We start from the raw sequence: 16379 nt of genomic DNA on the forward strand, positions 1-16379 counted from the left end.
TTCAAAACTTCTACACAGAATTTTGACCTTTGTCTTCTTTGACCTTTGACCTTGATTTTTGACCTATATTGTACATTGGCTACAAAATGCTACTCCTTCGCCATTTCTAACCCAATTTCGATTCCATTTGCTTTATGTGATGGCACTAGGTGAGGGCTTCAAAACTTCTACAAAGAATTTTGACCTTTGACCTTTGACCTTGATTTTTTACCTATATTGCACATTTTGTTACAAAATGCTACACATGTACTTCCGGCGGGGACATATACAAAATTACGCACCGCGTAATTTCTACTTTTCCTTGGTTTTTTTTTCTAATTGTACATAACTGTTATTAACTTTTAATGCACCACGCTTTACCCCTGGCCACATTATTCTGAAACTGCAGCACAGGCATGCTATGGGAAAGCACTCTGTTTTTCAAGTCCATGTAACTTTGTGTAAAGTTTTGTTATGCAGGACCTGCAATGAGCAATAATGTAGAGAAAATCCAAAGTTTTGCTGTGATGTAAATTGTATGACAAATCTAAAATGACTTTTCTTTCAAATCACCAATATCTGCTATGTATTTCATCCAGGCATGACTTTTGTGCACAAAACAGTGACTGAAACTTAGAATTTACTTGCAAATCAAGTAAGGAACACCACTTGATGATCAATCACCACATAAAATACAAGCTACATGCAGCAGGAATGGAATCCCAAGAAACATTTTCATCGTACTGATTCCGGCATTTGACAGTTTATCCATTGATTTGGACTGGTTTGCGTGTTTGAGCAAAATACTTATGTGGACGTGGCATGCCGTCGACTGATACCCCTTTCATAAACTCATCCTCCTATTATCCGCATAAGAATAATGCGGACAATTCAATAAAAAATGCGTTCACAAACTCTGAAAATAATCCGCATTATTTTTACGAGCGCCCGTCGTGAAAAAGGCGGATAATCGTCATGGTGACTGCACACCCCCCTTCTGCGGGAAAGACAGGTGACGTTTGACCGCACCCCGGCAATTATCCGCATTATTTGGGTTTGCGTTCATAAACTCAAAATCTCGTCCCGACGCTGCTATTATGCGGATAATAGAAGGGTCGAAATAATGCGCATTATTCTTTCCCCTCTCCGATTTTACGACCAAATGTTGCGGATATTATCCGCATTATTGAGTTTATGAAAGGGGTATGAGTCGTATGTGCAAATGTGACGCATAAAAGAGTTAACATAATTAGCTGAGTGTAAAAGACATCGCTGCACACTGCCACTGTTCTGATCACTCTTCTGATCCAACAGATAGGTTGAACCAGTGAAAAAAATGTGTTACTGTGCAGCCATGTAAAAGAGCTGTTTGGGTTTTATTTTTGGTCTTTTTATTGTCTGTTTTGTTTAGCAATTGCACCTACGACCACAGCAGAACCAGCAGCTACGACCACAGTTGAGCCAGTGGGCTTGGAGGTCCGCATCGTCAACGGCCCTAACCCCTGGTCAGGGCGAGTAGAAGTCAACTACGATGGGGCTTGGGGCTCGGTCTGCGACGATGACTGGGGCGAGGAAGATGCTGCCGTCGTCTGCCGCATGCTCGGCTTCAGCGGAGTGGAGGAGGCCCGTGGTAACGCCTTCTTTGGGCAGAGCAGCGGGGAGATCGTGCTGGACAATGTGGCTTGCAGTGGTACGGAGGATGAGCTGTCGCAGTGCTCCCACAACGGTTTCTTGAACCACAATTGTGGCCACAGTGAGGATGCTGGAGTTATATGCTCCCCATCAGGTGATGTACTGTTACTGCATTGGATACCTTATCTTGACCATCTGAACATCTGATTGTTCATAAGGTTCATTTTCAAAGTTTCTACTGAGACACTGGCTTCATTAGCTTCATCTAAACACAAATTACAATGTAGCTTTGTAGTTTCAGATGTCCAAGTGTGTTGAGAGTATGAGCTGATTGTCTCCTCTGGATTAGTCAAGATTTTACAATCTTGTCTGTGGCTCCCTTTCTATAATGTCAGCACGACTGTCAAACCAATTGTTTTTCTTTATTTTGTTCTTGTTGTTGATCCTAGTTCGACTGGTTGGTGGAGCTAATGAAAGACAGGGGCGTGTGGAGGTCTACTATGATAATGTTTGGAGCACTGTCTGTGATGATAGCTGGGGACAGGAAGATGCCAACGTCGTCTGCAGAATGCTAGGATATCCTGAAGCAGAGAGTGCCTCGGGATCGGCATCGTTTGGCCAGGGTGAAGGAAGCATTATCCTAGACGATGTTGAGTGCACGGGTAACGAGACCAACATTCTTGACTGCCAGAACAGAGGACTCTTTAGTCACAACTGTGGACACTCTGAGGATGCCGGAGTCACATGTTCACCAACAGGTGAGAAAGAAAGAAAACCCTACTTTTTATAGTTCTCTAAACATTTTTGTATCAGCAGTGTTAACTGACTGCATATTGCTCAATACCTGGTATAGCAAAATGTATGTGGCACAAATGTTTGGTTGCTTTGTTTTATTTCATTATAAACAAATTCAAATTGATGATGGGAGTTGTTTTTTCTGTTTCACGTGATTAACAAATTGCCCTACATCCACGTAGATAAGCACTGGATTAATCAGTGTTGTAGCAGCAACCATGACAAAGAATTATGGGGATACATATGTGAGCAGGATTCAAACCTACAGTATACGACCTCCTGATCTCTGAACAGGCATCCTCCACAGTGGATAAAATGCCCGTCTGGAAATTTTTCATTTTCGCCAAAAATTTGAATACATCGTGTCTTTGAAGCAATTTTGGGGCAAAGTTATTTCTCATTATTTATTGTTCTAAAGGATTGTAATGTATTGGGGGATAATGCACATTTGAAACAGAAAATAGAGCAACATCCCTGAAGTGTACCCTTCTACTGTGGAAAAATGCCTGTATCTACATCCAGCATGAGTATCAAACCATTTTGTTGGAATTGATGAAATCCTTCCATCTAGTTGTCTTAATTTCAACTTAATAATGTTTTTCTAATTAATTGAGAACAAAGAGTTGTTCTTATTTACATTAATGTTGGGTAATTTGTCAATCAGTTGCAATAAAAACAAGTCACAGAAGAATTTCATCAATTCTGATAATAAAGCAGTAACTATTGCACGCTACAAGAAATAGAACCAGCACTGCTGTCGGGCAGAAGCTCCATAGTCTAGAGGATAAGACTCCTGGCTAAAGATCAGGAGGCTGTAGGTTCGCGTCCTGCTTGAGCATGTGAGCCTATTATTATACCCCTGCCAAACGAAGTTTGAAGGGGGTATATAGGAATCAGCGGACGGTCGGGCGGTCGGTCGGGCGGTCAGGCGGTCGGTCGGGCGGTCGGGCGGTCGGTCCATTGCAAATCTTGCGTCGCGAACTACTTCCTCAGTTTTCAACCGATTCCCATAAAACTTGGCACAGATGTGTGCCTTGGGTTGTAGATGGGCAAGACGTATTTTTTGACAGTACCCAAAAGTACGTATCCATGGTAACGGCATATTATGGGCAAAAATGGGTACAAATCTTGCGTCACGAACTCCTCCCACAGTTTTTGATCAATTTTTATGAAATTAGGTACAGATGTTCATCTGAATATCTTAATGTGCAAGACACATATTTCCGCAGTGGCAAAAAGTGCGTTGCCATGGTAACGGCATGTTATTGGTAAAATATAGGGCAAAATGCTTCATGGCAAAACTGCTTCATCAGTGTTCTTCCAATTCTCATGGAATTCGTATTGAATGTTTGTCTTAGGATATAGGTCAGCATGACACATATCTTGACAGTGACAAAAAGTATGTTGCAATGGTAACAGCTCACATATTATGAGCCAAAATGATGGAAAATTTTGTGTTGCAAACTACTTCCTCAGTTTTCGCCCAATTTCCATGAAACTTGGTAAAGATGTGTGCCTTTGGTTGTAGATGTGCAAGACGCATTTTTCGACAGTACCCGAAAGTACGTTGCCATGGTAACGGCATATTAATGGCAGAAGATCAAGGAAAGATCTTGCGGATATAACTACTTCCTCAGTTTTTTGACCAAAGCTTATGAAATGTGGCACACACCTTGATCTTGGTAGGAAGATGTGGAAGACATATTTTTCGGACGTGTCGGAAGCTGCGTTGCCATGGTAACGGCATATAAATGGCAGAAGATCAAGGAAAGATCTTGTGGATTGAACTACTTCCTCTGTATGCGACTGAAGCTCCTGAAATGTGGCACACACATTGGTCTTGGTGGGAAGATGTGCAAGACATATTTTTTGGACGTGTCGGAAGCTGCGTTGCCATGGTAACGGCATATTAATGGCGGAGATCAAGGAAAGATCTTGTGGATTGAACTACTTCCTCAGTTTTTGACAAAAGCTCATGAAATGTGGCACACACAATAGTCTTGGTGGGAAGATGTGCAAGACATATTTTTCGGACGTGTCGGAAGCTACATTGCCATGGTAATGGCATTTAATCCTAAAAGGGCCGGGGTGGGGGGGCGGAATCTGCCCCCCCCCCTCGACGTTTCGCGCTATAATTCTGTAACGCGAGAAGGCCTCATCGCGAGGCTTCTTGACTTTCTTCGTTCAAGTCTCGGGCAACTTTTGAGACCAAATTTACTTTTGCGAAGCCACGCCCATTTTTGTAACGGAATGTCGCTCCAAAACGGGCACAATTTTGTGATTTTGTGTACATTTCCTATGGAAAACAGTGCTCTGTCATGAAAGGCATAAAAACCTGATTATTTTTACAATTAATCACTTTCATTGATTAATTTTGTGCTAATTATGGTAGAAAAGTGGTCAGTGACAATTTCCAATGAAAAAAACAAAGAAAAAACAAAAGTTGAAGAACAGAGAAATACATAAGAAATTCTGAAAACAATAAAATACATAAGAATTGAAATGAGTTTTGGAAGTTTTTGTGATGTACAATTGTTGAATATGCTAAAACAGATTTACAGATCAAAAATTAGACTCTCAATGCTTTTAATTAAGCTAAAATATCACCTTGAGCTTAATTTGCATAATTAATTAATTAAAATTAGAAATTGATTGTTTCAAAAAATCTTATGACACAATCTTGTAGATTATGACGCGGGTCTCACGCATGCAAAATTTCATCGCGATCGCACCGCCGATGGCCGAGATCTCGGGGGGGGGGGGGGGGGGAATCCACCCCCCCACCGGTCTGAGCATAGCCAAAAAAGCCCGGCCCCTTTAGGGTTAAATGGCAGAAGATCAAGGAAAGATCTTGCGGATTGAACTACTTCCTCTGTATTCAACTGAAACTCATGAAATGTGGCACACACATTGGTCTTGGAGCGAAGAAGTGCAACGCATATTTTTCGACGTGTCAGAAACTGTGTTGCAATGGTGACAACATTTTAATAGCAATAAATCTGGGAAAACCCTTGCAGATTGAACTACTTCCATCATGACATCAAATTATTGCAGTAAATCTTGGAAAAATCTTGCGTAGCAGGCTACCAATACACATTAACCTCTGTTATTGCATGTATTCTGTTTTTGAAATAAGTTATCTCAGTGTGTGTTATGCCATGTCATATACTGTCTTCAATGCTTGTTTTCACCAAGTGCTGTAATTTCCTTGGGTAAGACTGTCGTCACAGGGCGGGGGTATTAATCACCTACAGTGATATTTCTAGTTTCTTTTGTCATGGCTACTACTAAGACACTTATCAGTGCAGTGCTTATTTGCGTCAATGTAGGACAATTAGTCAATCAGATGGAAACCAATATCTTATTGCTATTCTTTCTTTTTTTTCCTTAACTCACACTGTAGTCCGGCTGGTTGATGGTGCTCGAGAAGGAGAAGGTCGAGTGGAGATTTATTACAACAATGCCTGGGGCACTGTCTGTGATGATGAGTGGGGACAGGAGGATGCCAACGTTGTCTGCAGAATGCTGGGATATCCTGAAGCAGAGAGTGCCTCGGGATCAGCATCGTTTGGCCAGGGTGAAGGAAGCATTATCCTAGACGATGTTGAGTGCACGGGTAACGAGACCAACATTCTTGACTGCCAGAACAGAGGACTCTTTAGTCACAACTGTGGACACTCTGAGGATGCCGGAGTCACATGCTCACTAGAAGGTGAGAAAGAAAGGAAAATAGCAAAAACAAAAAATGAAGATAAAAAAGATTGAATGTCGGCGAACAGATTCTTGCTGGCTAATCAGTTTTGTAGGAGACAACTGAGCTTACATACACATGTAATTGCTCAGCAGGGGAAAATCCCCCTTCAACTCCGCTTTGTTAGTTGTTTTTGGTATGTATTACCCTTGAATCTATAGAAGTAAGTTCCATTTTTGTTACCCTTCCCTCTTTTTTTTTTCCTTCAGCAATTGCACCTACAACCACAGCAGAACCAGCAGCTACGACCACAGTTGAGCTGGTGGGCTTGGAGGTCCGCATCGTTGACGGCCCTAACCCCTGGTCAGGACGGGTAGAAGTCAACTACGACGGGGCTTGGGGCTCGGTCTGCGACGACGACTGGGGCGAGGAAGATGCTGCCGTCGTCTGCCGCATGCTCGGCTTCAGCGGAGTGGAGGAGGCCCGTGGTAACGCCTTCTTTGGGCAGAGCAGCGGGGAGATCGTGCTGGACAATGTGGCTTGCAGTGGTACGGAGGATGAGCTGTCGCAGTGCTCCCACAACGGTTTCTTGAACCACAATTGTGGCCACAGTGAGGATGCTGGAGTTATATGCTCCCCATCAGGTGATGTACTGTTACTGCATTGGATACCTTATCTTGACCATCTGAACATCTGATTGTTCATAAGGTTCATTTTCAAAGTTTCTACTGAGACACTGGCTTCATTAGCTTCATCTAAACACAAATTACAATGTAGCTTTGTAGTTTTAGATGTGCAAGTGTGTTGAGAGTATGAGCTGATTGTCTCCTCTGGATTAGTCAAGATTTTACAATCTTGTCTGTGGCTCCCTTTCTATAATGTCAGCACGACTGTCAAACCAATATTTTTTCTTTATTTTGTTCTTGTTGTTGATCCTAGTTCGACTGGTTGGTGGAGCTAATGAAAGACAGGGGCGTGTGGAGGTCTACTATGATAATGCTTGGAGCACTGTCTGTGATGATAGCTGGGGACAGGAAGATGCCAACGTCGTCTGCAGAATGCTAGGATATCCTGAAGCAGAGAGTGCCTCGGGATCGGCATCGTTTGGCCAGGGTGAAGGAAGCATTATCCTAGACGATGTTGAGTGCACGGGTAACGAGACCAACATTCTTGACTGCCAGAACAGAGGACTCTTTAGTCACAACTGTGGACACTCTGAGGATGCCGGAGTCACATGTTCACCAACAGGTGAGAAAGAAAGAAAACCCTACTTTTTGTAGTTCTCTATTAAAACATTTTTGTATCAGCAGTGTTAACTGACTGCATATTGCTCAATACCTGGTATAGCAAAATGTATGTGGCACAAATGTTTGGTTGCTTTGTTTTATTTCATTATAAACAAATTCAAATTGATGATGGGAGTTGTTTTTTCTGTTTCACGTGATTAACAAATTGCCCTACATCCACGTAGATAAGCACTGGATTAATCAGTGTTTTAGCAGCAACCATGACAAAAAATCATGGGGATACATATGTGAGCAGGATTCAAACCTACAGTATACGACCTCCTGATCTCTGAACAGGCATCATCCGCAGTGGATAAGATGCCTGTCTTGAAATTTTTCATTTTGGCCAAAAATTTGAATACATTGTGTCTTTGAAGCAATTTTGGGGCAAAGTTATTTCTCATTATTTATTGATCTAAAGGATTGTATTGTATTCTGGGGGATAATGCACATTTGAAACAGAAAATAAAGCAACATCCCTGAAGTGTACCCTTCTACTGTGGAAAAATGCCTGTATCTACATCCAGCATGAGTATCAAACCATTTTGTTGGAATTGATGAAATCCTTCCATCTAGTTGTCTTAATTTCAACTTAATAATTTTTTCTAATTAATTGAGAACAAAGAGTTGTTCTTATTTACATTAATGTTGGGCAATTTGTCAATCAGTTGCAATAAAAACAAGTCACAGAAGAATTTCATCAATTCTGATGATAACGCAATAACCATTGCACGCTATAAGAATTAGAACCAGCACTGCTGTCGGGCAGAAGCTCATAGTCTAGAGGATAAGACTCCTGACCAGAGATCAAGAGGCTGTAGGTTCGCGTCCTGCTTGAGCATGTGAGGCTATTATTTCTTTTGTCATGGCTACTACTAATACACTTATCAGTGCAGTGCTTATTTGCGTCAATGTAGGACAATTAGTCAATCAGATGGAAACCAATATCTTGTTGCTATTCTGTTTTTCTTTTTTTTTTTCTTAACTCACACTGTAGTCCGGCTGGTTGATGGTGCTCGAGAAGGAGAAGGTCGAGTGGAGATTTATTACAACAATGCCTGGGGCACTGTCTGTGATGATGAGTGGGGACAGGAGGATGCCAACGTTGTCTGCAGAATGCTGGGATATCCTGATGCAGAGAGTGCCTCGGGAGGGGCATCGTTTGGCCAGGGTGAAGGAAGCATTATTCTAGACGATGTTGAGTGCACGGGTAACGAGACCAACATTCTTGACTGCCAGAACAGAGGACTCTTCAGTCACAACTGTGGACACTCTGAGGATGCCGGAGTCACATGCTCACTAGAGGGTGAGAAAGAAAGGAAAATAGCAAAAACAACAAATGCAAATAAAAACGATTGCATGTCAGCGAACAGATTCTTGCTGGCTAATCAGTTTTGTAGGAGACAGCTGAGCTTACATAATTGCTCACCAGAGAAAAATCCCCCTTCAACTTGTGTTAATTAGTTGTTTTTGGTATGTATTACCCTTGAATCTATAGAAGTAAGTTTCATTTTTGTTACTCTTCCCTTTTCTTTTTTCTTCAGCAATTGCACCTACAACCACAGCAGAACCAGCAGCTACGACCACAGTTGAGCCGGTGGGCTTGGAGGTCCGCATCGTTGACGGCCCTAACCCCTGGTCAGGACGGGTAGAAGTCAACTACGACGGGGCTTGGGGCTCGGTCTGCGACGACGACTGGGGCGAGGAAGATGCTGCCGTCGTCTGCCGCATGCTCGGCTTCAGCGGAGTGGAGGAGGCCCGTGGTAATGCCTTCTATGGGCAGAGCAGCGGGGATATTGTGCTGGACAATGTGGCTTGCAGTGGGACGGAGGATGAGCTGTCGCACTGCTCCCACAACGGTTTCTTGAACCACAATTGTGGCCACAGTGAGGATGCTGGAGTTATATGCTCCCCATCAGGTGATGTACTGTTACTGCATTGGATACCTTATCTTGACCATCTGAACATCTGATTGTTCATAAGGTTCATTTTCAAAGTTTCTACTGAGACACTGGCTTCATTAGCTTCATCTAAACACAAATTACAATGTAGCTTTGTAGTTTTAGATGTGCAAGTGTGTTGAGAGTATGAGCTGATTGTCTCCTCTGGATTAGTCAAGATTTTACAATCTTGTCTGTGGCTCCCTTTCTATAATGTCAGCACGACTGTCAAACCAATTTTTTTCTTTATTTTGTTCTTGTTGTTGATCCTAGTTCGACTGGTTGGTGGAGCTAATGAAAGACAGGGGCGTGTGGAGGTCTACTATGATAATGCTTGGAGCACTGTCTGTGATGATAGCTGGGGACAGGAAGATGCCAACGTCGTCTGCAGAATGCTTGGATATCCTGAAGCAGAGAGTGCCTCGGGATCGGCATCGTTTGGCCAGGGTGAAGGAAGCATTATCCTAGACGATGTTGAGTGCACGGGTAACGAGACCAACATTCTTGACTGCCAGAACAGAGGACTCTTTAGTCACAACTGTGGACACTCTGAGGATGCCGGAGTCACATGTTCACCAACAGGTGAGAAAGAAAGAAAACCCTACTTTTTATAGTTCTCTAAACATTTTTGTATCAGCAGTGTAAACTGACTGCATATTGCTCAATACCTGGTATAGCAAAATGTATGTGGCACAAATGTTTGGTTGCTTTGGTTTATTTCATTATAAACAAATTCAAATTGATGATGGGAGTTGTTTTTTCTGTTTCAAGTGATTAACAAATTGCTCTACATCCATGTAGATAAGCACTGGATTAATCAGTGTTTTAGCAGCAACCATGACAAAGAATTATGGGGATACATATGTGAGCAGGATTCAAACCTACAGTATACGACCTCCTGGTCTCTGGACAGGCATCATCCACAGTGGATAAGATGCCTGTCTTGAAATTTTTCATTTTGGCCAAAAATTTGAATACATCATGTCTTTGAAGCAATTTTGGGGCAGTTATTTCTCATTATTTATTGTTCTAAAGGATTGCATTGTATTGGGGGATAATGCACATTTGAAACAGAAAATAGAGCAACATCCCTGAAGTGTACCCTTTTGCTGTGGAAAAATGCCTGTATCTACATCCAGCATGAGTATCAAACCATTTTGTTGGAATTGATGAAATCCTTCCATCTAGTTGTCTTAATTTCAACTTAATAATGTTTTTCTAATTAATTGAGAACAAAGAGTTGTTCTTATTTACATTAATGTTGGGTAATTTGTCAATCAGTTGCAATAAAAACAAGTCACAGAAGAATTTCATCAATTCTGATAATAAAGCAGTAACTATTGCACGCTACAAGAATTGGAACCAGCACTGCTGTCGGGCAGAAGCTCCATAGTCTAGAGGATAAGACTCCTGGCTAGAGATCAAGAGGCTGTAGGTTCGCGTCCTGCTTGAGCATGTGAGCCTATTATTTCTTTTGTCATGCCTACTACTAAGACACTTATCAGTGCAGTGCTTATTTGCGTCAATGTAGGACAATTAGTCAATCAGATGGAAACCAATATCTTGTTGCTATTCTTTTTTTATGCCTCCGCCACGAAGTGGTGCCGGAGGCATTATGTTTTTGGGTTGTCCGTCCGTCCGTACGTACGTCCGTCCGCTTTCGTTTACGCGATAACTTGAGTAATATTTACTGGAATTTTACCAAACTTGGTCCAAGTATGAAGTATGATGGGGCAATTATTTGATTAGATTTTGGGTGAAATCAGCTAAAGGTCAAAGGTCAAAGGTCAAGGTCAAATCATGAAATTGTATCCGTTTACGCGATAACTCAAGACTGCATCAAGCAAATTTCACCAAACTTTGTTGGAGGATGATGTATGATAAAATAATTACTTGATTAGTTTTTCAGTGAAATCGGACAGAGGTCAAAGGTCAAAGATCAAGGTCAAATCCTAAAATTTATCTGTTCACGTGATAACTCAAAACTGGATGAAGCAGCTTTCACCAAACTTGGTCCAAGGATGATGTATGATGGGACGATTAGTTGAGTAGATTTTAGTGACATTGACAAGAGGTCAAAGGTCAAAAGGTCAAGGTCAAATGCTAAAAATGTTACTATTTCCCCCATATCTATGCAATGCCCGCAGTTATTTTCTTGAAACTTAGTGTAGACATGTACTACTGCATAAAGATTCTCCAGGGAGAGTTTCATGTCATAAGGTCAAAGGTCAAAAGGTCAAAGGTGAGGTGAAAATGTTGCAATATCACTTTTCTCGCAAATGGTTCAATGTATCTTCGTGGAACTTGGTAAATATGCATGTACTGACTGGCAGGGATTATCTAGGGAATTTAGGGGTCATGGGTCAATAGTCAGGGGTTCAAAGGTCAAGGTCAACTCCTCAAAATTTTATTATGTCCCTCATATACTAGTATATGCAATGCTTGCATTATTAGTTTCAAAACTTAATACATGCATTACCTAATGGAGATTCTCCGGGAAATTTAAAGCCAGAAGGTCAAAGGTCAGAAGTTTAGGGTCAAAGGCCAGGTTTCAATCCCCCCCCCCAAAAAAAAAAAAAAAAAAAAAAAAAAAACTATATATATATATATATATATATATATATATATGTATTTTGTACCATCATTACACTCTTTCTTCATACCTTGGAAATTACTCAATGCATAAACTAATAAAAAGGTCCATCAGAATTCAAGTAAAAATTCTCAATTCCCCAAATATGTGTACCTGCACTCTTAAAAAAATTATAGCAAACCCAGATCAAGACATTTCTGACAGACCTGTCATTTCAATATTTTGCCAGTTATGTGAAACTGTCATGGATTACACATTGTGAAGACATTGTACTATACACCTATTGGGAGAATCATGCATTATGGCGGAGGCATCAGTCGCCATAGCGACATTTCTAGTTTTTTTCTTAACTCACACTGTAGTCCGGCTGGTTGATGGTGCTCGAGAAGGAGAAGGTCGAGTGGAGATTTATTACAACAATGCCTGGGGCACTGTCTGTGATGATGAGTGGGGACAGGAGGATGCCAACGTTGTCTGCAGAATGCTGGGATATCCTGAAGCAGAGAGTGCCTCGGGAGGGGCATCGTTTGGCCAGGGTGAAGGAAGCATTATCCTAGATGATGTTGAGTGCACGGGTAACGAGACCAACATTCTTGACTGCCAGAACAGAGGACTCTTCAGTCACAACTGTGGACACTCTGAGGATGCCGGAGTCACATGCTCACTAGAAGGTGAGAAAGAAAGGAAAATAGCAAAAACAAAAAATGCAAATAAAAACGATTGCATGTCGGCGAACAGATTCTTGCTGGCTAATCAGTTTTGTAGGAGACAACTGAGCTTACATAATTTCTCACCAGGGGAAAATCCCCCTTCAACTCCTGTTTATTAGTTGTTTTTGGTATGTATTACCCTTGAATCTATAGAAGTAAGTTTCATTTTTGTTACTCTTCCCTCTTTTTTTTTCTTCAACAATTGCACCTACAACCACAGCAGAACCAGCAGCTACGACCACAGTTGAGCCGGTGGGCTTGGAGGTCCGCATCGTTGACGGCCCTAACCCCTTTTCAGGACGGGTAGAAGTCAACTACGACGGGGCTTGGGGCTCGGTCTGCGACGACGACTGGGGCGAGGAAGATGCTGCCGTCGTCTGCCGCATGCTCGGCTTCAGCGGAGTGGAGGAGGCCCGTGGTAACGCCTTCTTTGGGCAGAGCAGCGGGGATATTGTGCTGGACAATGTGGCTTGCAGTGGGACGGAGGATGAGCTGTCGCAGTGCTCCCACAACGGTTTCTTGAACCACAATTGTGGCCACAGTGAGGATGCTGGAGTTATATGCTCCCCATCAGGTGATGTACTGTTACTGCATTGGATACCTTATCTTGACCATATTCTAAACATCTGATTGTTCATAAGGTTCATTTTCAAAGTTTCTGCGGAGACACTGGCTTCATTAGCTTCATCTAAACACAAATTACAATGTAGCTTTGTAGTTTCAGATGTGCAAGTGTGTTGAGAGTATGAGCTGATTGTCTCCTGTGGATTAGTCAAGATTTTACAATCTTGTCTGTGGCTCCCTTTCTATAATGTCAGCACGACTGTCAAACCAATTTTTATGCCTCCGCCACGTAGTGGTGCCGGAGGCATTATGTTTTCGGATTGTCCGTCCGTCCGTCCCTACCTCCGTACGTCCGTACGTACGTCCGTCCGCTTTCGTTTACGCGATAACTTGAGTAATATTTACTGGAATTTTACCAAACTTGGTCCAAGTATAAAGTATGATGGGGCAATGATTTGATTAGATTTTAGGTGAAATCGGCTAAAGGTCAAAGGTCAAGGTCAAATCATGAAATTTATCCGTTTACGCGATAACTCAAGACTGTATGGAGCAAATTTCACCAAACTTTGTTGGAGGATGATGTATGATGGGACAATTACTTGATTAGTTTTTCAGTGAAACCGGACCGAGGTCAAAGGTCAAAGATCAAGGTCAAATCCTAAAATTTATCTGTTTACGTGATAACTCAAAACTGGATGAAGCAGCTTTCACCAAACTTGGTCCAAGGATGATGTATGATGGGACGATTAGTTGAGTAGATTTTAGTGACATTGACAAGAGGTCAAAGGTCAAAAGGTCAAGGTCAAATGCTAAAAATGTTACTATTTCCCCCATATCTATGCAATGCCCGCAGTTATTTTCTTGAAACTTAGTGTAGACATGTACTACTGCATAAAGATTCTCCAGGGAGAGTTTCATGTCATAAGGTCAAAGGTCAAAAGGTCAAAGGTTAGGTGAAAATTTTGCAATATCACTTTTCTCACAAATGGTTCAATGTATCTTCATGGAACTTGGTACATATACATTTACTGACTGGCAGGGATTATCTAGGGAATTTAGGGGTCATGGGTCAATAGTCAGGGGTCAAAGGTCAAGATCAACTCCTCAAAATGTTACTATTTCCCTCATATACTAGTATATGCAATGATTGCATTATTAGTTTTAAAATTTAATATATGTACATGTATTACTTAATGGAGATTCTCTTGGAAATTTCCAGCCAGAAGGTCAAAGGTCAAAGGTTAAGGGTCAAAGGTTAGGTTTGAATGAAAAAAAAAAAGATATATTTTGTACTGTAATTACACTCTTTCTTCATATCTTGAAAATTATACTCAATGCATAAACTTATAATAAGGTCGGTCAGAAGTCAAGTAAAAATTTTCAATTCCCCAAATATGTGTACCTGCACTCTTTAATAGACAATTATAGCAAACCCAGTTCGTGGAAAGTGAACATTCAAGATATTTCCGATAAACCTGTTATTTCGATATTTTGCCAGTTATGTGAAACTGTCATCACACATTGTGAAGACATTGTACTATACACCTATTGGGAGAATCATGCATTATGGCGGAGGCATCAGTCGCCGTAGCGACATTTCTAGTTTTCTTTATTTTGTTCTTGTTGTTGATCCTAGTTCGACTGGTTGGTGGAGCTAATGAAAGACAGGGGCGTGTGGAGGTCTACTATGATAATGCTTGGAGCACTGTCTGTGATGATAGCTGGGGACAGGAAGATGCCAACGTCGTCTGCAGAATGCTAGGATATCCTGAAGCAGAGAGTGCCTCGGGATCAGCATCGTTTGGCCAGGGTGAAGGAAGCATTATCCTAGACGATGTTGAGTGCACAGGTAACGAGACCAACATTCTTGACTGCCAGAACAGAGGACTCTTTAGTCACAACTGTGGACACTCTGAGGATGCCGGAGTCACATGTTCACCAACAGGTGAGAAAGAAAGAAAGAAAACCCTACTTTATAGTTCTCTAAACATTTTTGTATCAGCGGTGTTAAGTGACTGCAAATCGCTCAAAATAGCAAAATGTACGTGGCACAAATGTTTTGGTTGCTTTGTTTTTGTTCATTATAAACAAATTCAAATTGATAATGGGAGTTGTTTTTTCTGTTTCAACTGATTAACAAATTGCCCTACATCCACGTAGATAAGCACTGGATTAATCAGTGTTTTAGTAGCAGCCATGACAAAGAAATCATGGGATACATACACCCGTGTATTCGAACAGGATTCAAAGCTACCATACAACCTCCTGATCTCTGGACAGGAATCTTATCCACGATGGATAAGATGCCTGTCTTGAAATTTTTCATTTTGGAAAAAAATTTTGAATACATTGTGTCTTTGAAGCAATTTTTTGGAAAAGATATTTCTCATTATTAATTGTTCTAAAGGATTGTATTGTATTGTATTGGGGGATAATGCACATTTGAAACAGAAAATAAAGCAACATCCCTGAAGTGAACCCTTTTGCTGTGTGGAAAAATGCCTGTATCTACATCCAGCATGAGTGTCAAACCATTTTGTAGGAATTGATGATATCCTTCCATCTAGTTGTCTTAATTTCAACTTGATAATTTCTTCTAATTAATTGAGAATAAAGAGTTGTTCTTATTTACATTAAAGTCGGGCAATTTCTCAATCAGTTGCAATAAAAACAACTCATAGAAGAATTTCATCAGTTCTGATGATAAAGCAGTAATCATTGCACACTAAAGAGAACTCTTTAGTCACAACTGTGGACACTCTGAGGATGCCGGAGTCACATGTTCACCAACAGGTGAGAAAGAAAGAAAGAAAGAAAACCCTACTTTATAGTTCTCTAAACATTTTTGTATCAGCGGTGTTAAGTGACTGCAAATCGCTCAAAATAGCAAACTGTACGTGGCACAAATGTTTTGGTTGCTTTGTTTTTGTTCATTATAAACAAATTCAAATTGATAATGGGAGTTGTTTTTTCTGTTTCAACTGATTAACAAATTGCCCTACATCCACGTAGATAAGCACTGGATTAATCAGTGTTTTAGTAGCAGCCATGACAAAGAAATCATGGGATACATACACCCGTGTATTCGAACAGGATTCAAAGCTACCATACAACCTCCTGATCTCTGGACAGGAATCTTATCCACGATGGATAAGATGCCTGTCTTGAAATTTTTCATTTTGGAAAAAA

General features: G+C 41.2%; 1 protein-coding gene across 1 annotated transcript in view; it reads left to right on the top strand.

Moving 5' to 3' along the window:
• Positions 1-16379, top strand: part of LOC140235719 (uncharacterized) — a 106257-nt gene that overhangs the window by 41962 nt on the left and 47916 nt on the right. Inside the window, exons 15-24 of the mRNA XM_072315732.1 lie at positions 1456-1765; positions 2061-2369; positions 5810-6138; positions 6432-6741; positions 7037-7345; positions 8381-8689; positions 9597-9905; positions 12279-12587; positions 12847-13200; positions 14827-15168. Coding sequence (XP_072171833.1) covers positions 1456-1765; positions 2061-2369; positions 5810-6138; positions 6432-6741; positions 7037-7345; positions 8381-8689; positions 9597-9905; positions 12279-12587; positions 12847-13200; positions 14827-15168 — 3190 coding nt within the window. The remainder of the gene's footprint in view (positions 1-1455; positions 1766-2060; positions 2370-5809; positions 6139-6431; positions 6742-7036; positions 7346-8380; positions 8690-9596; positions 9906-12278; positions 12588-12846; positions 13201-14826; positions 15169-16379) is intronic.

The sequence above is a fragment of the Diadema setosum genome, chromosome 12 (genome assembly GCF_964275005.1).
Source record: "Diadema setosum chromosome 12, eeDiaSeto1, whole genome shotgun sequence".
Taxonomy (NCBI): Eukaryota; Metazoa; Echinodermata; class Echinoidea; order Diadematoida; family Diadematidae; genus Diadema; species Diadema setosum.